Source organism: Aethalodelphis obliquidens, unplaced genomic scaffold, assembly GCF_003676395.1.
Source record: "Aethalodelphis obliquidens isolate GAN/ISIS:26980383/991018 unplaced genomic scaffold, ASM367639v1 scaffold69, whole genome shotgun sequence".
NCBI lineage: Eukaryota > Metazoa > Chordata > Mammalia > Artiodactyla > Delphinidae > Aethalodelphis > Aethalodelphis obliquidens.
This window is the reverse complement of record NW_020838013.1, coordinates 8757675-8780980: the sequence shown is the minus strand read 5'-3', so window position 1 is coordinate 8780980 and position 23306 is coordinate 8757675. Positions and strand designations below refer to the sequence as shown.

The 23306-nt window shown below is 65.3% G+C and overlaps 3 protein-coding genes across 3 annotated transcripts in view; all 3 read left to right on the top strand.

Annotated features, from left to right (window-relative positions):
- Window positions 1-2115: 2115 nt before the first annotated feature.
- Window positions 2116-4234, top strand: SYT8 (synaptotagmin 8). Its single transcript, XM_027089893.1, is given in 9 exon segments — window positions 2116-2209; window positions 2325-2490; window positions 2864-2963; window positions 3088-3255; window positions 3324-3491; window positions 3576-3681; window positions 3776-3909; window positions 4011-4149; window positions 4152-4234. Coding segments are annotated over 9 exon segments (1158 nt in total).
- A 2584-nt stretch (window positions 4235-6818) lies between these two features.
- TNNI2 (troponin I2, fast skeletal type) lies at window positions 6819-8180 on the top strand. Its single transcript, XM_027090106.1, has 5 exons — window positions 6819-7147; window positions 7245-7373; window positions 7511-7600; window positions 7699-7875; window positions 8008-8180. The coding sequence occupies exons 2-5, from the start codon at window positions 7251-7253 to the stop codon at window positions 8101-8103; spliced, it is 486 nt and encodes a 161-aa protein (XP_026945907.1). The 5' UTR covers window positions 6819-7147; window positions 7245-7250; the 3' UTR covers window positions 8104-8180.
- Window positions 8181-16250: 8070 nt separating this feature from the next.
- The window catches only part of LSP1 (lymphocyte specific protein 1), a 34753-nt gene continuing 27697 nt past the window's right edge, over window positions 16251-23306 (top strand). The window contains exon 1 of the mRNA XM_027090104.1: window positions 16251-16423. Within this exon, the coding sequence (XP_026945905.1) occupies window positions 16359-16423 (65 nt within the window). The 5' untranslated portion in view covers window positions 16251-16358. The remainder of the gene's footprint in view (window positions 16424-23306) is intronic.

The window sequence follows — 23306 nt, the reverse complement described above, 5'->3', positions numbered from 1 at the left end:
GGAACCCTCACCACCACGGGGACAGGTTAGTCCTGAGGGACCCTGCACCTCCCCAGGCTTCAGGGCCCCCCACTGCTTGTGGCTGGTGTGCCTAGGGATCCAGGGTCCTCTCGGGTCAGCTCCCAGGCACCCCGTGTTTCTGGGGCTCAACCTTCACCAGGCTGGCCTGGGAATCCCGCCAAGCCAGCAGCACCAAATTCCTGTGACCCGATGCCCACCGCACCCCGGCCAAGGCCAAGAACAGGACACTAACCGAGCAGGGGTGCGGGGAGAGGCACACACATGCCCACAGAGGCGTGCGCACGCAGCCGCACGCAGGTGCAGGTGTGCACACGTGCTTGCACACACAGATGGAAGTTCTGTGAAGACAAATGACAACTGACCCCACATTCTCAACCGTAAGAACCTCGACTGAAGCTGTTTTCATTCCAGAGCACACCTAGACTGACATTTCAACAAATGAAGATGGGCTTCCAATCCCACAAGGGCAGCCGGGCCTCTCTGCCCTGACCACTGGGCTGCTCCAGGGACCCCTGCGCACTGTCGGTTCTCAGGCCAGCCCATGCCACCAGCCACCACCAGGGGCGCTCTACCCGCTGACCTGGGAGTGTCCTTGGGAGGAGGGTGGGCAGTGGCCAGAGGGGCGGCTGAGACACCTGTGAGTCCCCTGAGTGCACCCCACCGCACCACAGGGGCCTCGCCTGGTGGCCCCCCAGGCAGAACCCGCTCCATAACTTGTGAGGCCCCGGCAGGAAACGTACAGCCTCTAGCTCCAAATGGTTAGAACTGTAAGTTGGCTGCAGCAGGCAGTAGAGCAAGCCGGGCCCTCCTTCTGAGCCAGGGCCGGTGCACAGGCCGCCTGCCGTCCCTTCACTGTGTGTGTGGACGCCCCCGGCCTGGCCTCTGCCCTGCTGCGAGCCTCAGATGGCTTTTCCTCCAAAGACCTCACGGGGACAAGACACGCGTGTTTGCGAGGGAAGGGGAGGCCAAGCTGGGGCCTGGGCCCCCCCGCTTTGAGCTGTGGTCCCTCCTGCAGACAGGTTGGCTTGGTGCTGGCAGTGGGGCATTGATGCTGTGCGCATGGGGGCTGGGGTGGGGTCTCTGAGATCACGGTCCCTCCCCACGCTGGCATGCGGGTGGGCAGGGAGCGCAGAGGGGCAAGAATCGGGCTCCGGTGCCTGGTTATTCCTGGACTGGGGCCCGGGCTTGGTCCTTGTGACCTGGCTGCCCGTGCTCCTGGGAGGAAGGGCGGCTGGGGGAGGCTGAGTCACGGAGACTAGCCGTGGGCCCGGGGTCCCAGCATGCAGGCTGAGCGGGTCCTTGCCAGGCGCGCTCCTCCGGGGGCCCCGGGGTGCAGCGGAGCCGGCCCACCCTCCTTCCCACCCCGAGCAGGCAGGCGGAGCTCTGAAGGGCAGCAGGGCAGGTAGTAGGCAGGAATGTTCTGGCCGCTCCCAGCTACACCCGGCCCTGCCTGCCCCCACCTCACCGTCCTCCCCTGGCGCCAGGAATGCACCTTCAGCCCGGACTGGCTTGCACGGAGTTCCCGCAGGCAGCCGACCCCCACTCCTCAACCCTCCCGTCCCCCATGACCCTAGCAGAGCCCCTACCCCTCAGGGCCTCCATCCCCAGGCTCCCAGTTGCTCCAGGGCCGGGACCCCACATGTAAACACTCTCCACCTATGTCAGTGGCAAACCATGGGGGGCCCGAGGTCGGGGTGGGGGTGCCGGGATGGGACCCCAGCGGCGACCCCCAGGAGGGCCCGGGGCCCAGGGAGAGAGGTCAGGAGGGAGGGGGCTTCCTGGAGGGAGAGGCCCTGCGGGAAGGAGTCGGAGGTCTCCTCCGCGAGGCCTGGCCCGCCTGGCTGGGCGCTAGGGGACGTGGTAGGAGGCCAGGCCTGCAGCAGCTCAGCCCGCACCTTGGCCAAGGCCCAGCGCCCCCCTACCGTCGGTGCCGTTCGGAGCCCTCGCCCCGGCCGCCCCGGGCTGCCTCCTTGCCCAGGCAGACTGAGCTGGCCTCTGCTGGGCAGATGGGACGGTAGGCAGGGGCCCAAGGGGCCACCCTCACAAGTGACCTGGCTGCCCTGGCTGTTTGCTCCAGGCCAGCAGTGAGAGGAGATGAGTCGCCCCCCAGGCCCCCACAGCGCCCGGGCCCCGGTGGGCTCCACGGCTCTCCCCGGGCGCATTCCGGACCTGGTCGCCCAGATCCCCTGTGAGTTTTGGGACCTCTGGAAGGGGAGTGGGGATGGCCTGGCTGGGCGGGGGGCAGCCGCTGTCCATGGATGCCCCTCAGGCCCATCTCTGTGCTCCCCCCCCCCCGCCCCCAGGGCTCCGCTGGGCGCTCATAGCCGCTGCGGTCGTGGCTGGCGTCCTCGTTGTTTCCTGCCTGCTCTGTGCCATCTGCTGCTGCTGCCGCGGCCGCCACAGGAAGGAGCCCAGAGACGAGGAGGCCGTGGGCCTGGGCAGTGCCCGCAGCACCATCAACACGCACCTGGTGAGAAGCGGGCACCCAGCTGGGCCAGTGCCGGCAGGCAGCCCAAGGTCCAGGCTCGGGGGTGAGCTCAGCCCCCAGCATGGTCTGGTCTGCCCAGAGCGGAGGCGGGGGGGCGCCTGGCTGGCAAGGCGATGAACAAGGTGAGGGAGGGCGTGGGCTGCGAGAGCCACAGCAGTTCTGGAGGAGGGCAGTGGCAGAGAGGTGGACTCGGGGCAGTTTCGGCCGGTCCCGCGGAGCTGAGCTGGGATGTGAGCCCTTCTGGTGCCCTGGCCTGGAAGTTTGACCCATCATGGACCCGCTGCCTGGGACGCCGGGGCTCTGATGGGGGCACGGTCCCAGAGCACCTGTCGCCAGCCCCTGTGATACCACCCGGGTGCAGCCAGATGTGGATAAGGAGGAGCCTGGCCCTGGGGGGCCCCAGCAGTGGGAGTGCCTGCAGCTGTCCGTGGAGTACGACTTTGGAAGCCAGGAGGTGAGGGGCCCCGAGGACGTGCAGGATTTTGGAGGGGCGATGGGGGAAGGGTTGGCACTGGGTGCTGGGTTGTGCGGGGCTGACCAGGAAGGGGGCCCTGGCTGAAACACCCCCTGGCTCCTAGATCAAGGTGGGCCTCAGGCAGGCAGTGGACCTGAGGCCCCGGGGCCCAGGCGGCATGGCGGACCCCTACGCCCGCGTCAGCCTGTCCCCTGAGGCCGGGTGCAGGCACGAGACGAAGGTGCGCTGTGGTACCCTCTGCCCCACGTTCGAAGAGACCTGCTCCTTCCACGTGAGTCGGGGCTGGGTGGCCAGGGGCCTCGGCCGGGCAGTGGGGGCTGCTCACACCCCACTCCGCAGGTCGCCCCCGTGGAGCTGCCCCGGACCGCCCTGCGGGTGCAGGTTCTAGACTACAAGCTCTTCTCCTAGCACGGGCTGCTGGGCGCGCTCAGCCTGCCGCTGGGCACCGTGGATCCGCAGCCCGTCCTGGAGCTCTGGCACCCTCTGGGCCCGCCCAGCACTGCCGAGGTGAGCCTGCTGACCCCCGGGCTCCAGTCCCGCCCTGCCCGGTGTGCCCGGCAGGGAAGCTGAGGCCCTTCTTGCTGCCCGCAGCCCGAGCAGTTGGGGGAGGTGTGCTTCTCGCTCCAGTACGTGCCCGGCTCGGGCCGGCTGACCGTGGTCGTGCTGGAGGCCCGAGGCCTGAGCCCGGTTCTGGCAGGCAAGAGCCGGACCTGCCCCTCCACATGGATGGAGGGAACCCTGTCCTCAGCCCTCAGACCTGGGACGCCCTATGACTCCTTTCACTTGCCCAGAGCCCTACGTGAAGGTCCAGCTTGTGCTGAGCCAGAGGAAGTGGAAGAAGAGAAAGACATCTGCCAGGAAGGGCATGGCCACCCCTTACTTCAACAAGACCGTCACCTTCCTTGTGCCTTTCAGCCAGATCCAGGTGGGCTGCCTGGAGGAGGGGGCGGGTGGAACCTCGCTCAGGGCCAAACTGACGTCTATCTTTCTCCCCCTCCCACTGCACCTCTGCCTGCCTCTACCCAGAGCGTGGCTCTGGTGCTGGCCGTCTGGACCTGGGGCCCTCAGTTCCAGGCCAAGCCCGTAAGCAAGGTTCTGCTGGGCGCCCGGGCCTCTGGTCAACCCCCACAGCACTGGGCAGACATGCTGGCCCATGCCCGTCGGCCCAGCACCGCCTGCAGCCGGCCAGGGAGGTGGACCAGGCCCTGGCCTTGCAGCCCCACCTGCGCCTACCCTTGCCTGGCTCCTGAAAGCAGCCCCGGCCCTCGGTCTCCCTGGGCTGGGCCACGGGCCCCGTGCAGGCTGCCCTGGGGACCCACCATAATAAACGCCTTCTCCCCCATGGCTGTGCGTCCTTCCCGAGCCCCGTGGACACAGCAGGGTCAGGGGCTCCACCGACATCGCCAAGGACAAGGAGAGGGTCTCCTCTCCAGGCTCAGCCAGGCCCTGAGGGCTCTGACCCATGCCTGACCCCTGAGTGAGGGTGAAGGGGCCCTTCCTGGCCCAAGGCGGACGATACTGGGAGATGCGAAGCCCTCCCCATCGGTAGCAGCTGGAGAGTGAGGGATGGGCCCCTGGGGACACAGTGGGCAAGTGGGAGATATCTGGGGGACGGTGACAGTGGACAGAGGGGAACCCAATCCCAGGGACCGCCCCAGCACCCGAGGGGCCCCAAACCCTCCAGATGGTGACTGCAGGGCGTCCCCTTCGCGAGCAGCAGGGGGCAGTAGATGCCTTCAGAAGCCGCCCCAGGCCTTTGGGGGCTCAGCCTGGCCCGGAAAGCAGCTCTAATCCCCGCACATCTGGACGACTTTAGCTCTCCCTGACCCTCCCCATGGCCCGAGAAGCCGGCAGGGCTGGGGCCATGCACCCCCAGCTCAGAGGGTGCCAAGTCATGGTTATCCGGATGCCTCTGCTGGGTGGGGGCCCGGGCAGGGGGCGCAGGCCTGGACCGGGGTAAGAAGGGCAGTGCCGGGCCTGCCTGGGGCAGCCAGGCGGGCCCCAGGCCCCCTCGGGTCAGGGAGAGGTTCCCAGGTGGGTGGCGCCGAAATCCTGGGTTTGAAGGATGTGTTCCGAGCTGTGCAGGGAGCTGGCCCGCGGGCAGGGCGGCCCAGGCAAGGCTGCACGTCCGTCCAGGCACCCCCCCATCCTGCTCCTGGGTGGGAAGCTGGGATCACGCCCATGGAGGGAAGCCCTGCCCCAGAGACCCTGGCCACTGCCGCAGGCCCCAGAGGCCGTGTTTGGGGGTCCGGCCTTGCCCCGGGCCAGCTTGGGGACAGGAGGACGGGGCCCGCCCGCGCCGGGGGGCCCTGGGGGGGGGGGGGGGGGGGCAATAAGGAGCAGAGTGCGAGGCTGCTGCTGTTCCCTGGGGGGCCCGGAGCCCTGGGGAAGCCGAGGAAAGCAGTGTGGATCCGGACTCCGAACAGGTGGGGCTGGGCCGGAGTGACGCCTTGGCTGACCCCTGAGCTGTGCGCCACGGCTGGCGAGGCCGTCGTCCTGTCCTCAGGCTCCTTGTAAGATACAAGGGAGGCATCTCGAAGTCATCACTGAGCCCTAAATAGACCAACCCAACCTCAGCACCGCCCCCCCCCCCCCACAACCAAGACTTCTTGGCCTGGAGGGCAGCACGAGGCTGGGCCGGGCCAGGCAGCCTGGGCAGGTGGGGAGGTCCCTGTGCCCCCATTGGTCTGAGGAGGGCTCCATGCCCTTTCTGAGCAGGGGCCCAGCCTGGGGGAGGCCATTTATACCCCTCCCCCTGGGCCCACCAGCCCAACTCGCCGCTGCCGGCCTGACCCCACTCCCAGCGCTGCTGTCCGGACGCGAGGTGAGGCCGGCCCGGAGGCCGGGACAGGCACTGCTGGAGCTCGCTTGCAGGAAGACTTCCCGGGGCGGGGGCCTGGGGGCCAGGGCCGCCGCCAGCAGCCTCTCTGGGGGTCTTCCACGGAGCAGGGGGCGAGAGGGAGATGCCTCCAGAGGCAGGCTGGGGTGGCGAAGGGGCCCCGGGCAGCACCCCGACGGCCAGGCCTCACTGCTGGGACACGGGAAGGGGTTTTACGGATTGAGGGACCCCAGGCCCAACTGGCGGGTCGTTTCTTATATGCACTTGGGGCAGAAGCTGAAAGAGCAGAGCTAAAAATAACCGGTCGCTCCCGCAGCACCTGCGATGGCCGGACCGCCCCTCCCTCGGGGACAGCTGCAGCGACTCCAGGCCCGCCTGGGACATTTTGGGAACACTTTCCTCTTACTCCTCCCCTCCCCCGGGGAATTCCAAGAAGTGTCCCCCAAGGAGGTGGGGGTTGGGCGGGGCTGCGGGGGGGGTTAGTGTGTGGGGCGAGGCGCTGCACCCCCAGAGCTGGGGTCCTGGGCCGGGGCCCTAACACCCCTCCCCTTTCCCTCCCACAGGCTCTAAGCCCAGGACCTCAAGATGGGCGAGTAAGTGTAGCCCCCCAAGCCCGGTGCCCCTGCTGCCCACCCCACTCCCCACTGGGCGAGGGTCTCTGCATCTCTCCGCCAGGCCACCTCCCGCCCGCCCCCATCACACAGCCCCATGGCAGGGCCCTAACCTCTCTTCTCTCTCCCTCCCCCCACCTGCCCCCCTGGGACAGTGAAGAGGTGAGTACCTGCTTGGGGGTGAAACACGGAGGGGGTGGGACCCCCCAACTCAGGAGAGGGCAGAGGTCGGAGTTCCAAGGCCCAGGGAGGCCGCCCAGCCCTCCCCCTTCTGTGAAAATGCCTCACCGCACCCCCACCTCCCCCAACGGAGACAATGACAAATAGAGGAAGTGGCTGCCTGGTGCCCCAATGCTCCCGGAGCAGGGGAAGTGCGGCTGTGGCCTGCTCACCGGGGACTCGCTTCTTCTTTCTGATGGCTGCATCCCCTCCCCCGCCTCCTGGGCCCTGCCAGCATCCCCCTGCCTCAGAAGCACAGCCCCTTCTCCCGACCCCAGTCCTCCCAACCCGAAGGGCCACCGGGGCAAAGGGTCACCGTGCAGCGCCGTGTCCTGGGCCCAGCCTCCCCACCAGGCCCAGGCCCAGCCGCCCCTCGGGCAGGACACCCTGGCTGGACGGCTGAGCCCCGCTGACCCTGACTCTCCCTCCTGCATCTTCTCCCTGCCCTGCAGAAGCGCAACAGAGCCATCACGGCCCGCAGACAGCACCTGAAGGTAGGTGCGGGCCTGGGGAGGGCCGCCCGGGCGTCTGCAGGCTGGCGTGCCCCAGGCCCTCACCACCGCCTACCCCCCGCCCCTCCAAACCCCCCAGAGCGTCATGCTCCAGATCGCGGCCACGGAGCTGGAGAAGGAGGAGAGCCGCCGGGAGACGGAGAAGCAGAGCTACCTGACCGAGCACTGCCCGCCGCTGCACATTCCCGGCTCCATGGCCGAGGTGCAGGTACCCAGGCCCCCACCCCGCCCACCCGGCCGCCCAGCAGCCCCTGCCCACCGCCCCGTCTCCCCCTCGGTCCAGAGGGCAAGCAGGGTGGTCAGGGCGGGCGGAGGCCACCCACCCACCCACGGCGCCCCCCCCAGGAGCTCTGCCAACAGCTGCACGCCAAGATCAACGTGGCCGAGGAGGAGAAGTACGACATGGAGGTGAAGGTGCAGAAGAGCACCAAGGAGGTGAGAGGCCGGGGAGGCGGGCACGGTGCGGGGGGCGCCCCGACCGCGAGGTCTCGGCCCCCGCCGCCTCCCGCCCAGCCTTGCTGCCCGCCCCGCAGCTGGAGGACATGAACCAGAAGCTGTTCGACCTGCGAGGCAAGTTCAAGCGGCCCCCGCTGAGAAGGGTGCGCATGTCGGCCGACGCCATGCTCAAGGCGCTGCTGGGCTCCAAGCACAAGGTGTGCATGGACCTCAGGGCCAACCTCAAGCAGGTCAAGAAGGAGGAAACCGAGAAGGTAGGAGGGTCCCCACCGCGCACCCCGCCTGCCGGGCCGGCTCAGACCCCGGACGGGTCTGCCAGGAGGGGACTGGGAGGGGAAGTGAGGCTGGAGGCGGTGGGCCTGAGCCCTCTCCCGGTGCCCCTGCAGGAGCGGGACCTGCGTGACGTGGGAGACTGGAGGAAGAACATCGAGGAAAAGTCGGGCATGGAGGGCCGCAAGAAGATGTTCGAGTCCGAGTCCTAGGCCGCCGCCGCCCGCTCCCGCCCGAGGCCCTCCGAGCCGGGCTCAGCTCCTGTCAATAAAGGATTCCAATCCCCCGACTGCTCTGCTGTGCTCGGGTCCGGCCCTGCCCCAGCCTCTCTGCCCACGGGCCGCCGTGCGAAGGCCTCTGAGACCGGGGACCCTGGGCTGGGGGTGGAGGAGCCGCACACGGGCTTCGGGGGACTTCGGCTGGGCTGGGAGGGCCACTGCCGGGGCAGGGACCCCACCCACCCGCCTGCCGCCTGCGGCTGCTTGGTGATGTTGGTGTCAGACCCTGTAAGCTTGGACACAGGTGCCCGGGGCCATGGCAGAGCCAGTTCCCTAGATGACCATTGGTCCATTGTCACTGTCACCATGAAGGTCCCCACAGGGCCCAGAGACCCGGTCCCTGTGGCACAAGTCCAGGCAGGGGCCTCGTGGGCCTGTGTCCCGTGCCCTGTGGGCAGCCCCTTCCTCCCAGGCTGCTCCTCCCCAGACCCCCGCCCCCGCCACCAGGGGGCACGCGGGGCAGTCCTGGATCAGCTGGCCCTCCGGGGAGTCTTGAGCTCATGGGGCAGGGGTACGCCGGGTAGGGTCCGTGCTCCCACTGGACACTGATGACAGGCCCAGCTGGCCTGACACCGGACCCAGTGAGAGGGCTAGCGTCTCCCTTCTGCACAGCCCCCGGCCCTGGCCCACGCCACACATCAAGGGACGATGTGGCCGACAGGCCCAGACACAAATGTCACAGCAAGGCCACCGTCAGCCTCGTCTGTGAGGGATGGTGCCGTGGCCCGCCAAGGTCCTGCGCTCAGATCCTTGGTGGGGAGCCCGGGGAGGCCAGGCTGCCGCCACTGATGGAGCGGCCGTCCACCCTGCCCTTGCCCTCAGAGGCCCCAGCGATTGATGTGCCGGGGCCGGAGCCTTGAGCCTCAAGGGACAGACGTCAGCCTGCCCCGCCGGCCTTGGCCAGTGTACTGTTCCCCGGCCCCACGGCAGCCCAGGGCTCAGCTCCGTCCTGCAAGCAGCTCCCCACAGGCCCTGGCTGGGCTCGTCAGGCCCTCGGGCCCAGGCCTGGTGCCTTGGCTGCCTTTCCCGCTCGTGGATGCGGGGTAGAGGGGACCCCTCGACGTTCCAGGCTGAGGCTCAGCCCGTGCGGAGTCCAGAGCAGGCAGGGCAGCCAGTGAATTCAAGGAGCGAGTGGGTTTTGGCAGCGAGAGCTGCCGGTGATAGAGGCAGTACCTGCCTCGGACCCGGCAAAGTGAACCGGGCAGCTGCGCAGGGGCTGCGCCCGCCGGGAAAGGGAGCGCGAATCTATGCCCAGGGCCACGGCGGATGCAGGGGTCCCAGGGATGCGGTTCCCACAGGCAGGACCCAACTTGGTCAGATGTGGAAAATGGTCTTCTTTTCAAAAGGCAAGGGAATGTCAAACACAGAAGTCCAGACAGTGATCCCCCGGGGTGGGGGCCAAGCCGGGGACAGGTGGGGTGGAAACACGGAAGCAGAAGTAGGTTTGGGGGATGATGTTGTAATTCTTGGGCAGAACAGTGGATTTATGGGTGCTTGTTCCATTTTCCAATGAATGAGTGAAGTGAAAGAGGGCCGCGAAGAATGAGTGAATGAGTGAAGTGAAAGAGGGCCATGCAGAGCACACCAAGGCAGTAAGCACCTGGCCAGCGCCGCTCGGCCTGGCTCCACGCCCCTCTGCGCCCCTCTGCCACTGCCCTTGCTGGGTGACCTCGGTGTCCCTGCAGCCGTGTGGACGTGGGGCTGAATGGAGCAATTCTGGGCAAGTGCATAGTCCAGCACCTTCTAGAAAGATCTCTGCAGGGTGGAGAACGGTGGAGGCTGGCGGTGGGAGAGGGGAGAGGGGCCACTGTCACCTCCTGGGGTGGGTGGAAGGTGGTGGTGGATGGAGAGAGATTCGAGAGACGGAGCCCCCAGGACTTGGTGGACGAGGGAGAAGGGGCACCCAGGCCTGTGCTGAAGGGGAGAGGGCGGAGGGCTGTTCTCCAGGACAGGAGCCTGGGGCAGGTGAGGGGCTGGCTTTGGGCTGAGACTTTGGGGGGCTGGGGAACGTGGCAGTTCCCAGGCACAAACAGCTGGGTGCAGGGGTCCGGGCTGGAGATGGGGTCTGGGCGTCCTCAGACGTGAGTACTGGGTGACATCCCTGACAATGGACGGAGCGAGACAGCAACCCCTGGAGGGCGCGAGCTGGACGCAGGGCAGCAGAAGGAGGGCAGCAAAGGTGCAGGGGACACGGCCCGCTCCGTGGGTGATGCTGGAGGTCAGGGAGGGAACGCAGACACAGGAAGCCCCGGGGCACGTGGCTCGGCTGGACAGCGGTGGCAGGCGACGCTGGCGGGCATGCTCCTGCGTGGTGCGGGGCATATGCGGGACTGTGCCCTCAGCTCTCCCCCCAGCCTGCCCCTGCGAGTGCGCCCGGGCCCCCGGGCCTTGGTCCCTACACTGTCCTCCAGGAAGGGACCAGGTCTCCGGGAGGAATGGCTGACCACAGGGACAGCCGGTGCACAGAGAGCCTGCACCCTCTCGGTGAGCCAGAAAGGACGTGGGCAGAACAAACAGAAAACAAAGTCACCGAGGGGAGCCGGTCACAAGGACACAGACCGGCCGGTGAGACGACCGTGGTGTTTCACATCTGCTAGACTGAGGTTGGTGTCTGCACTGTGGTCAGGGGAGAGGGCGGCTCCAGTTTCAGAAAACAGGCCACGAGGGCCTTAGGAGTAGAGGAGGGGAGAGAGTGAGAGGCAGCGACAGCAGGTGACGGAGTTAAAGATGCTCTTTGCGTTCATCTTGAAACTTTTCTGTCAGTTTGAAATCATTTCCCCAGATTAAACTTTTCTTTAAACGTCAAAACAAGAACACTTTTTTTAAAAGATTAATTAAATTTTGGCTGCGTTGGGTCTTTGTTGCTGTGCACGGGCTTTCTCTAGTTGTTTTGAGCGGGGGCTACTCTTCGATGCGGTGCGCGGGCTTCTCATTGCGGTGGCTTCTCGTGTTGTAGAGCACGGGCTCTAGGCGCACGGGCTTCAGTAGTTGTGGCTCGCGGGCTTCAGTAGTTGTGGCTCGCGGGCTCTAGAGCGCAGGCTCAGTAGTTGTGGCGCACGGGCTTAGTTGCTCCGTGGCATGTGGCATCTTCCTGGACCAGGGCTCGAACCCGTGTCCCCTGCATTGGCAGGCGGATTCTTAACCACTGCGCCACCAGGGAAGCCCCTAAACAAGAACACTCTTAAGCAACCGCAAAATAGATGAAGCAAAATCAACAAAGATGAATCGCCCGGACTTCTGAAGATGGAGATGTGGGCAGACGAGCCCAGAGAGCGCGGGAGACCGGGCGGGGCCCGTGGGCTGATGACAGGGCAGTGGGCTTGATGGACGTGGGAGACCCAGACAGGGGTCTCGGGAGGGCTCTGGACACGCCCTTCTTCAGCAGGTTGGGTGAGTGCAGTGGGCCAGAGAGACGGGGCAGGGTGGGCGGTGCCAGCCTGGGGGGGGGGGTTGGGCGGAGCCGAGGGTCCACTAGGAAGTGGGTGGAGCCGTAAGGACTAGTATGGGTTGCGGTCCCCCTGGGTTTCCTGCACCTGTGGGACAGGCCTCCCCTCCCCCTTCACCTGTACCCCCACCTGGCCAGGGGGAAGCCAGCGTGGCCTGGAGGACACAGAGCTTCTCTGTGGCATCCACCTGCAGGGCTTCATGGTGCCTCACCCTCTCTCCAGCTTCGCCCGTGACCACCTGTCCACACCTGTCCCCTTTGGTCCCCAAGCACCAGCTCCATCCAGGCCCAGACCTGCTCCCCCTGCCCCTTAACCAGCAAGCCACAGGCCTCCCTGTCACCCTCCTCCTCACAGCAGCTGGACCTCGGTTCACCTGACAACAAAATGGGTGTGCATGTGAGTATACCCGGCTCACAGGATGGACAGGTGAGGAGGGAGCTCTGGCCCCTTCTGGGAGTCCTCCAGCTGCCCCCAACCTCTCTGCCATGCCACACCCGCCTCAGCGCCAGTTCTGGAAGCGTCTCCTGGGCTCTCCCTCGGCTGCCCCCTCCCCACCTCCTCAAAGAAGCCTTCTGTGAGCCCTCAGCCCCGAGAGCCTGGCACATGGTCCAGGCCATGGTAACCCTGTGTAGAGGGCAGGTAGCCCTCAGGTGGGGCAGGAGTTTGCGTGCCCACTGTCCACATTGGGTCCCAGGGCTCCTCTCACATCTGGCCCTACCTCCGGACCACCCCCATCACCAAAGTCCTTGCTGGACTCCCAGCTTTCATCTTCTGTCGTCCTTGGTGGGGGTGGTGGTGCCCGTAGGAAGACCCTTTGGACAGCTTCTCCCTGCTGTGCCCACGGGGGTCATCGTGGACCCTCCACCTGGGCCCCCTCCTCATGGTTTCTCCTGCTTCCGGAGCCCACTCCCTGACTCCCTGGGGAATTTCTGGCAATTCCAGGCTCACTGCAGCTGCCTGCTTCCAGGGAGACCCGGCCCGTGTGGGGAGTCTCAGCCGCGCCCCTCTGCCTGACCCCCAGACCCCATCAGGTGATACGAGTGTGCACAGACACCTTTATCTGCTCCCCTGTCTCTTCCGCTGTCCCTGTCCCCGGTGGCTCCTGTAACCCACCTGCCGCCCCGGACTCTCACCTTACCTCGTCTCAGTGAATCTGCTCAGCACAGCCACTCCTGGCTGCCTGTCCTCGTCCTCCCGGGCCTCCCTCCGACCTGTCTGTCCCCCGCCCACCCCGCAGACTCCCTGCCCTGTCCCTGTCTGTCCCCAGGCACCTCCGGCTCCAGGACCCAGCTTGCCTGATGGGGAGCGTGGAGGGAGCTGCACCAGCAAACCCTGCAGCTCCCCCCCAGGGCACACACGCAGCACGTGTGCACACGCGCACTGGCTGACTGGCCTGGGAAGCCTGAGCGCAGGAATGAGGGCCAAGCCCCAGCGGGAGACCCTGGGCCTCCCTGCAGCCTGCGGACCCGCTGGCCGTCTCCCTCCCCGCGTCTCTGCTCTCTGCCCACACCCACACGAACGGCCCTGGCCACCTCTGCTTGGGTTTCCACAGCACCTCAGCCCCGGGCGTCCGTGTCCACATCCTCTCGTGCCCCTGACCTTCTTCTGCTTCGCACCTGTGCGTAGTGATGGCGCCCCGGCTGGACCCCTAGCACATCTGGGCACCCCATCTTCTCGCTCCCTGGCCTCTGTACCTCGTGGTGGCAGGAGCTGGCTGGCTGCCCACCACACTGCCCACCTTTTCCTACTGGGCACACACTTTGAGGACAGATGAGGCCATAGACCCACCCCCCCAGCCTCCCTCATGGTCTCCCCGCCCCTCCCCTGCCAGCTGGGACTCTGAGGTCCTCGGAGGGAGGAGCCTGGGGTCACAGCACGAATGTGGACCACCTTCCCGCCCACCGTGGCCTGGACTGGGCTGGTGCTAAGCCCCCGAGGTGTAAGATTGTTTGTTACAGCAGCTTCTTCCTTCCCTGACTAGCACATCCCTGTATCAGTGTCCGGGGCACCCATAAAACAGCACCGCAGCCGGGGCGGCTCTAACAGCAGCGTTCACTGTCCCCAGTCCTGAGGCTGGAATTCCAGATCCAGGTGTGGGCAGGGCTGTTTCCTCCTGAGGCCTCTCTCCTCGGCGTGTAGACAGCCGTCTTCTCCCTGTGTCCTGTGTCTGTGTCCTGACCTCATCTTCCTATAAGGACCCCAGTCCTATGGGACTAGGGCCCCACCCTGGTGACCTCATGTAACCTGATCATCTGCAAAGTCCTTATTTTGTGATAAGCTCACGGGTCCTGGGGGTCAGGACCGGAACATGTGAAATTTTGGGGGCCACAATTCAGCTCACAGACCTCCCAGGCCCCCTCTCTCTCCAGCCGCACCCCCCACCCTGTTGTCTTCAGAGCCTCAACATTTCTCTCCTGGATCAAGACGCCCTTCTCCTCATCCATCCTGCTTCTCCCACTGTCCCCCCTCCAACCCACGGAGCCCCCAGTGGGCTCCTAAACGGTGCTCCTGTGGCCTCTGCCACCCCTCGGCCCTGAAAGGCTGCTTTCCGACCCTCGGCGACATGCCCTCCTCCCACTGGCAGCCGGCCTCAGACCCGTGCTGGCCGACTTGTGCCTGCAGCGCTCCAGATAGACCAGACTGACCACTTCTCCCATCCCCTCCCAGCATCTAGTCACCCAGTGTCACTTTGTCACTTGAGCGTGTGGTCCTGACACTGGTCTCCCTGGGGACCCGTCCCACCTGGGCCTTGGAGGCCACCTGGTCCATGGACCCAGCCGCCCCTGGACGTTCCTCCTTGATGTCCCACAGGCAAGGCAGAGTCAGTGCGTCCCGTGTCTCTCTGTCCCCGTCTGCCTCGCCCAGACCTCCTCGGGGTCTGGGCTCAGCATCTCCGGGGCCAGAAGCCTGCCTGGCGCCCACCCCACCCTCCTGCAGAGCCTGTTGCGTCCGGGCTTCGGACTAGCTCGTTTGCCTAGGTCATTCACTGTGTCGCTGGACGCTGCACTGGGCTTGGGAGTGAGAGGGGGGACTACAAGGGGTCTCTGCCCTCCCAACAGCCCCTCTAGTTTGAGTGAACGATGCCAATGGAACAGATGATGGCGTGTCTGCTTCTTGGGTGGACTCTTAGTTCTTCTGAGGAAGTCCGGCTCTGCTTAACCTGCCAGCAGGGCACAAAGGCCCCCAAACCTGGACACTGGGTCCCCAGGGATGCCTCTTGCTGACCTTGGAGGGAGGAGTGAGAAGGGCGGGTCCAGGGCGCTTTTGTTTGAAGGTGTGAGAGCTTCTAGATACACACACACAAATGGGATCAGTGGGGGCGCAGAGGCTGGAGGGATGGGAAGAGGCCCTGGGATCTGGAGAGGAGCTGAGTGCTGGGGAGAGCAGAGTCTCAGAGCAGGAGCTGGAGCTTGAGAGGGGAGGGGACGGGGCCCGGATGGCAAGACGGGAGATGAGGGCAAGCGGGGGAGGCCTGGATGACCATGGAGGGCCCCCAGATCCCAAGAGCATCCTCGGGCATGGCCGCCATGCGCTCCCACCTCCCACGCGTGGAGAACGGGGTGTCTCCTGCTCTTAGGCCCCAGGAAGTGTCAGATGGGGCGGCTCCAACATCTCCCAGTCTTGGAGGTGCCACGGGAGCTCCTCCTGGGCTCTGAGGGAGAACCTGCTCTGGGCCCCTCCCCCAGCCTCTGGCGGTTTCCTGGGGACCTTTGGTTTGTAGACGCGCCACCCCCACCTCGCTTTGTCTTCACGTGGCGTCTCCCGGCGGGCGAGCCTGCCTGCAAATTTCCCTTTTATAAGGACGCCAGTCACCTCGGATGAGGACCCATCCTAATGACATCCTCACTGATTATATCTGCAATGACCCTATTTCCAAATAAAGTCCCATTCTGAGGTGCTGGCCATGAGGACTCCAACCTATGAATTTGGTGGACATAGTTCAGCCCTTAACAGGAGGGATGAGTCGTTTCTGGGCCTTCGAGGGTGGGGATGGGCAGAGTGGGGAGAGGGCATGCTTTGGAGGACCCCGGGGTCTGGTGAATGCTTGGCAGGCGAGGGCCAGTTCCGAGCCCCCTGAGTGCAGGAGGTGGCAGAGTCCAGGGGCAGCAGAGAGACTGGGGACCCCAATAGTTCAGGAAAGTAAAGAAAACGGCAAGAGAAGACGTGGGGCCTGCAGACGGGGCAGCTCATGCTGGGCCCCAGAAATCGCCTGGAGAACACAGACCAGTGAGGGGTGAGCCAGGCGATGGCCCGAGGCTCTGGGGTAAGAGTGTCCGAGCTCTGGGCACACACCCAGAGCATCTCCCTCCAGAGAGGTCACCATGCCTAACGTGGAGGCTCGGGGACCAGGACGGCGCCCTGTGCTTGGGGCCACCAGCCACGCACAGGTGGGCTTCGGGGCCAGGGCTGCAGGGGGCCCAGGGAGTCCCAGCCCCTGCACCCCTGCACCCACGTCTGCCTCCACCCGGTCCCTCTGTGCCCTCCAGGCCCCTGCAACTTGCTTAACGTTTCCTGATGGCTGTTTTTTTTTCTCCTCTCCTCTTACAGCAACAGATTAAAAAACAACACCCCAACCCAAGCTCCGATATGCTCCAAACCTCAACCTGCCGCCAGAAGGGGGAAGTGAAACCCGGCTGGGGGTGAGGGGAGGCTCCGGGGCAGCCGCCCCAGGAAGCGCTGAGAGCTGCAGCACACACGCACAGCAGGGACCAGCAGGGACCAGCCAGAAGCCAGCCCCAGCCCATGGCCATGGCGGAAGCTCCCAGCCACCCTGGCTCCGAGGAGCTGCTGGTGGAGGAAGGCACAGGGTAAGGCCCGGGCCGGGCCGCGTGAGCGCTGTGGGCCCAAGAAACCTTGGCCGGTACACGTTGCCGGTGGAGGGGGGGGGATGCTTAACTCGGAGGCCAATGGCACCCTTGGGGCTCAGGGGAGGCACACAGGCTGCAGGGGACCCCGTCTCACCCAGGGCAGGAAGACGCCTCTTCTGTCTGCCTCTGCAGCTGGGCCTCACTGGGAGAGTCCGGGTTCCCCACCAGCTAGTGGGATGCTGACCCAGGACCAGGAAGCCTGGACGCCTGGTACAGGTCCAGGATGCGGCCTGGACACCCGGGGAAGAAACCAGGCCGTGGGCGGGCAGTGCCGAAGCCGTGTGGGCAGGAGGTGGGGAGGCCCCAGGCCCGGAAGCCTGGCCTCGGGATCCTCAAAGCCTGTGCCGGAGGCCTGGCCGGGCCCCCTCCCCCAGGCTGCCCCCTCCCGGTGCTGTTGGAGGCCGAGGTTGCCGCAGGTTCTGAGCGCCAGGCAGGCGCCGTTGGTCGGTGGTGGGATGTGAGGGGACACGAGCCGAGGCTGTGCGGCTTGCCAGCGAGAAGGCCCAGACGTGTGGCCGCAGCCAGAGCGGGGCAGAGGAGCTATGTGACCCAGGCTCCCTCAGGAGGCGCACTCCCCGCGGCCCCCCACCCCCACCCGGGCCTGTGCAGGGGCAGAGGAGGAGGGTCCCTGGCTGGGGGAGGGCTGCTGAGGGCAGGCATCCACGCTGAGCCACACCGTGGGGGTCCGACTGCCCCAGGGGGCAGGTGCCAGAGAGATGGAGTGGTCAGGGCTTCGGGAGGGACACGTGTTCTGACAGTCAGGGGTGGGAGCTGTGTGGAGAGAGACCACCAGCCCAGGAGGAAGGGGGCAGGGGCTGCGGCTTCTGCCCCCGCGAGCCGAAGGGAAGGAGCAGGGGCTCCAGGCTGGGGGACACGAGCAGCCACAGCACGGGGCTGGAGCCGCCCGGGGCTGGAGCCGCCCATGGCCGGCCCCCACTTGCCCCAGAGCTGCTGCTGGCGGAGGGGGTCCCACTAGGACCCTCGCTGAGCCCCCGAAGGCAGGGCTCCCCACAGCCTCAGGGTTGACTTGCAAAGTGGATCCAAGCCCAGCTCTTCTGCGTGATTCTGTGATGCTGCCTCTATGGATAACGAGAGGACAGAAACGTGTGCAGGGCGTGCGTGCGTGCGTGCGTGTGTGTGTGTGTGTGCGTGCGTGCGTGTGTGTGGAGGAAGATTGTCTTCTCCATGCTGAATACCACGGGGACCTGGTGCGGGGGCTTCAGGGGGCCGAGCCCTGGGGGAGTGGAGAGGCTGGGCAGCTGGGATCCGGCGGGGGGCTGTTGTTGTGGGGGAAGGGCATGCTAGACGGGACCCATTGCTCGCTTGCCGCCAAGGAGGGGAGGGGGGCACGGCCCAGGCTCTGTGCCCTGAAGACAGCCCCATCCTTCTAGGGAGGCAGGTTGCTCCACACACAGCAGGTGACTGGGGAACAGCTGTGTCCCCGCTCAGAAACGGCTCCGTACGTCAGCGCTGTCCGGCCCTGGGCGCCTCCAGCCACCTCATGCCCATAGAAGGGCACGGCTTGAGCAACCTGGCAGGGCCTGGCCCTCCTTGGCCCCCTCCTTGACCCCCTTCCCAGCTGTCGTGCATGCCGAGGAGAGGGAGGTGGTGGTGGAGGGCACGGCCGCCAGCCCAGGTCGCGGCGGCGCGCTGGTGCCTGTCCCCGGGCCTCGGGCTGCACCTGTGCGGGGTCCATCGGGGGCTCGGTTGGAGAACCGGCTGGACGCACCCCCAGGCCCTTGGAGCCTGGGCGCCCCAGCGACATCACCCCCACGGGGGTGGGTGTGCCGCTGACATTTCAGAGTGAAACTGAGACCCAGGGTGGGTGGGGTTCTCGTTTCACAAGGTGACTAAGGGAAGCAGGGATTTTCCTGTCCGAGGTGAGGGAGAAAGTCCCCGACGCCTAGGCAGGGGACTGAGGCTGGGAAGCCCCGCCCAGGGGCCCCCAGGACAGCCAGGGTCTGCTGGGGTCGGAGCTGAGCAGGTGAGACCTGCCCCCCTGCCCCCCTGCCCCCCATGTGCTGCCCATGGGGGCTTTCAGGTCTGTGGATCCAGGGCAGGCCGTGCCCCTTCAACTGGCCAACTTGGGCCATCCCCTCAGACTGCCCCAGACCCCTCGGGGGCCCCATGTGCACCCCAACCCTCCCCAAGGCCGGACGGAACCACGCTGGGCCCTTCCCCTGTCTGCACCCAGGCAGGACTCCTGCTGCCGCCGGGAGATAGGCTTGTAAGCCCCCTGGGCCGCCCCCTGCCACAGCCCAGCCCCTCCCTGGTTGGCCCGGATGACAGGGTGGTCTCCAGGCCCCTGCCCCTGCCACGTGCTCTTTCTCTGAAACGCCATCAGGCCACGTTTTCCCATGCGTGGAACCACTCACCATGGAGCGCTGAAAATCCGTGCCCCAGGGTGGCCACCCTGGCCTCCCCTCCCCTGCACCTGGCCTCCCCCGCCACCTGGCCTCCCCGCCACCTCGCCTCGCCTCCCCCGCACCTGGCCTCCCCCGCCACCTGGCCTCCCCCGCCACCTGGCCTCCCCGCCACCTGGCCTCCCCCGCCACCTGGCCTCCCCCGCCACCTGGCCTTCCCGCCACCTGGCCTCCCCCGCCACCTGGCCTCCCCAGCTCGACCCAGCTCGACCCAGCTCTGGAAGGTGCCGGTATCATCGCAGACGTTGCACAGGCCCTTCCTCAACCTACCTGGCCGCCCCACCCCCTCTGCAGACTTCCCTCCCCTCCCCCGGGGTGGTCGCTACCCCAGGCTCCCTTCGCATCTGCCACTGCCCGTGGTGGGGGCCGGCGTGGAGCATGGTCTGTCCTCTCCAGCACCCGCCCCGGGTAGGCTGGGCTGCTCTGGCCCTGGATGACCCTGAGTGGGGCGGGATGGGGGGAGCAGGTGTCTCCCTGCCCCAATCGCTGCCTGTCGCTGCCTCAATCACTCCTCTGTGTGCTGAACTAAGGGGGCAGGCAGGGTGGGGACAACTTGCAGGGCCACCCTGGGCAGGGTCCCTTTCCTGGCCATCTGTCCCTGCAGACCCTCTCGGCCTTGCCCTCTGGGCTGCAGGGTCTTCAGGAGAGAGGCCACAGGTCCCCACGGGGCTGCGGGCAGCTGGCAACTGGAGGGAGGGGCTGAGCCAGCCGGGAGGCCTTGCTTGCCTCGGTCCCCCTGAGGGAGCTGGCGGTGGGAGGAGCCTGTGGCATGTGAGAGGCAGAAACCCACGGGTGGGAACCCCCCCACTCAGCCAGGTACCTGGTGGCCCTCCCTCCCTCTTGCCCTCTCCGCAGGACCGGCACCACCTGGTACAGCCGGGCACACGGCCCTGGAGGAGCGGGCAGTGCCAAAAGCCACTCAGGAGGATGGTGGAGCCGGGCGGCATGAGGCCCCGGCCCCGGCAGCAGGCTGATGGGGTGGAGGGATTGGGGGCCGCACGCTGGGGCTCCTTCCCCAGCCCTGCCCAGGGCCCAGACCCAGAGGCAGCAGTCAGAGCTTGGTCAGGCCTTGGGACCCCTGGGTGGACCTGGTCTCCTCCGCCCCACGTCAGGGGTCTCGGGCGCCTGGAAATTTCCCAGGACGGGGGGAGGCCTAGGTCAGCCCAGATGATGGATGCCTTCCTCCTGCGCCCACCTCCTGCCTCCATCTGGACACTTCCCATTCCCTCCTTGGGTGGGGAAGAGGGAGAGGACCTTGACACACATTTGGGGAAGTCGCTGCACGGCCCACCCTGCTGATCTGGGAAGCCGGAAACCCTTCCCTGCATGCCCGCCCCCTTCCTGGTCCCCAGTTCTCTCCTCATAAACAACCCCGGAGCCACCGGGGCAGAGCCAGGAGGGTCTCCGGTCCAGAACGGGCAGGCCCCCCAGGGTGGCATTGTGGGTTTGGGCATTGCTGCCCTCCCTCCGCGACCCCCCTCCCCCGCCTGCCTCTGCCTCAGTATCCCTCAGAGGGTGCCAGAGCAATGGGCCAGCCCTCAGTGGGGAAGATGAGGGTCCTGGCAGCAGCAAGAGGCCCCTGGAGCTGGCAGGCGTGGGGCCGTGAGTGTTGCCTTTGCTCTCCTGGGCTCTGAGTTCCAGGTGCAGGCGGTAGGAGGCGGGTGGGCACAGAGCCCCAGGGCACACGGCACCGGCTGCTGCACCTGGCCTAGTACTTTCTGGGGCGACTGCGCCTTGGCCCTTAGGCCTCAGTTTCCCCATGTACACGGTCAGAGTCACAGTACTCAGCAGTCACTCAGCCACGCCAGCCTCGCCAAGCTCTGCAAGCCAAGGTCCTCACTGTACAGCCAGTGAGGCAGGTGCTAGGGCCTCCCTTTCCAGGGGCAGAAGCTGAGGCTTAAGGGTTGAGCCTGCTGCTAGCATGTGTTTCCTAACGCGGCTTCCCTGCAGCGGCTCCTTGGGGAGCCCAGGCCCCCTGCGACCCGGCTAGGACTCAGGGTGACCCAGGGGTGTCTGGGCTGCCCCTCGTAGGTGCTCAATAACCCCACCACTGCTGGTCCCTGAGGTTCCCATGAAGACGAGGGCCACCCCGAATAGGGCACAGCTCAGAAGACACCCCTAGGGACCTCCTCCAAAGCAGAAAGGGGACTTAGCTTGGCCATAATGAGCTGGTCCTCTCCAGAGCCACCTGGAAAGGAGCCCTCAGCTTCTCTCTCAGGCCCCAGCCCTGAGCCTTTTGCATCTGGGGATCCTCTTTCTAGGGGGGCCCTGGGCCATAAGACAACCAGTGAGGGGAGTCCCCAAAACTCCCCAAACCCTGAGTGCAACCGAGGCAGACAGAGTCAGACCCTCTCTGCCGATGATGAATTGAGACTTAGAGGGGAAAGCACAGGCTGGGGGTGCAGGGCCAGGGGATGTTCAGCCAAACGGGAATCCAGGCCCGTGGTTGGGAAGCCAGCCCAGACCCTGCCCCTTCCCCCATACCCATGAGCCTGAAGGGAGGGGGCTGGGGCCTGTGCGGGTGTGGAGTTTATAGGAGATAAGAGGATTGAGAAAATCAGGCCTCCTAACACTGCCCAGCCAGCACAGCCCTGCAGTGCCAGACACAGGCAGATAAGGGGGGGTGGGGGTGGGCGGTGTCGGTGGCGGGAGAGGAAAGCCCCGGCCCTTTCCCGGGGTCAGGCCAGTCTGTCCAAACTCCATCAGCTAACTGTCTCCAAGCCGGGAAGGTGGGAGTTGGTGGGTTAGCAGGGGGAGCACTGTCTGGTCTCACTGGCTGGCAGGGAGGGGCTGTCTGGGAACCTAGGAACTGAGTCCACCTCACCCCGTAGGAGTGGGAGGACCTCGGGGCTCTGGCCTCAGAGCCTGGAGCAGGGCCAGCTCTGGGGGTGGGCATTTGCAGAGGTCAGCAAGGACAGCCGGCAGAGGGTGGGGGTGACAGTAACTGGGGGGTAGTAGTGGTGGGTACAGCCTTGGCTTCCCCACTACCCCAGGAGCTGTTGGTGAGGACAAGAGGCTCACTGCCCTGCTCTATGCCTGGCAGGTGGCATCACAGATGCTGTTCCTTCCTGCTCCCAGGGAAAAGCACAAACCCCTCACTCTGAAGGTGTCTGTACCCCCTCCTCCCTAGGGAGAGGAAACTGCTTTGTTGATGGTTTCCCTTCTGAGGTCCCAAGGCTGCCAGCTCACCCTCTCCTCCTCTCTCAGTTGCCTCCCTTCAAAAGATAAATGGGACATGGGACAGATGCACCTAGCTAGTTGATTCTAGAGGAATCTGGAAAGAAGCCTTCAGCCCTTCCCCAAATCCCAGCTTCATCTCTATACCCACCACTACACCACCCTGGCTCCTCTCCCTTTGCTGGACCTAGGCACATATAAGACAGATGAGTACTCAGAAACACCACTCTACTTGGAGTCACCCAGGAGCCACTGAAACCACCAGCCCTGACCCCTCTTCTGCACCCCACCCCCCATGGGCTCTCACTGCTTAATGCACCTTTCTTTGGGATACAGCTCTATAAGCGTGGACTTGTGTGTGTGTGTGTGTGTGTGTGTGTGTTTGTGTTGAGAACATCTGAACAAGAGGGCAGATCCCTCCCTCTCCAGCCTCTATTTAAGTTCTATTGTGGTACTCAGCCTACTGGGGAGAGGGTATGCTCTCTTATGTTCTTCAGCCACAAGCTTATGAGCCATGTCTTAGTCACAGAAGAAAGAAAAAAGGCTCGACAAGAGAGAAAAGTGTGAATGAAAGAAAAGGTAGATGAAGAAAGGTAGGAAGCAGGAACAACTGGATGATGGATGGATGAATGGATGGATAATAGGTGGATGGAGGGATGGATGGATGGGTGGATTGATGAGTGAGTAGATGGATGGATGATGGGTAGAGGGACAGATGGGTGGATGAATGGGTGGACGGATGGATGGTTGGATAGATGGGTGAATGGATGGGTGGATGGATGAATGGATGGTTGGACAGACTAATAATGGCTGAATTGATGAGTGATTGCATAGATAAATTGTTAGTAGATGGATGGGTGGATGGATGAGTGGGTGGATGGATGAGTGACTGGATGGATAGATGGAAGAGGGAATAGATGCATGGAAGGATGAAGGGTAGAGGGATAGGTGGATGGATGGAGAGGTGGATGGGTGGATGAATGGATGAGTGGATAGATGGAAGGATGAAGCGTGGATGGATAGGTAGATGGATGGATGGAGGGATTGATGGATGAGTAAACGGGTGAATGAGTGAATGGATGGAGGGACGGATGGGTGAGTGAATGGATGGGTAGATGGATGGATGAATGAATGGTGGGAAGATGGATGCATGGGTGGGAGGGTGGATGTTTGAACAGATGGGTGGATGGATGGATAGGTGGATGGATGAGTAGATGGAGGGA

Coding starts and splice junctions, on each gene's coding strand:
- TNNI2 (XM_027090106.1), top strand. CDS start 7,251: ATGCTCCAGATCGCGGCCACGGAGCTGGAGAAGGAGGAGAGCCGCCGG. Junction 7,601..7,698: donor TGCAGAAGAGCACCAAGGAG/GTGAGAGGCCGG, acceptor CCCGCCCCGCAG/CTGGAGGACATGAACCAGAA. Junction 7,876..8,007: donor AGAAGGAGGAAACCGAGAAG/GTAGGAGGGTCC, acceptor GTGCCCCTGCAG/GAGCGGGACCTGCGTGACGT.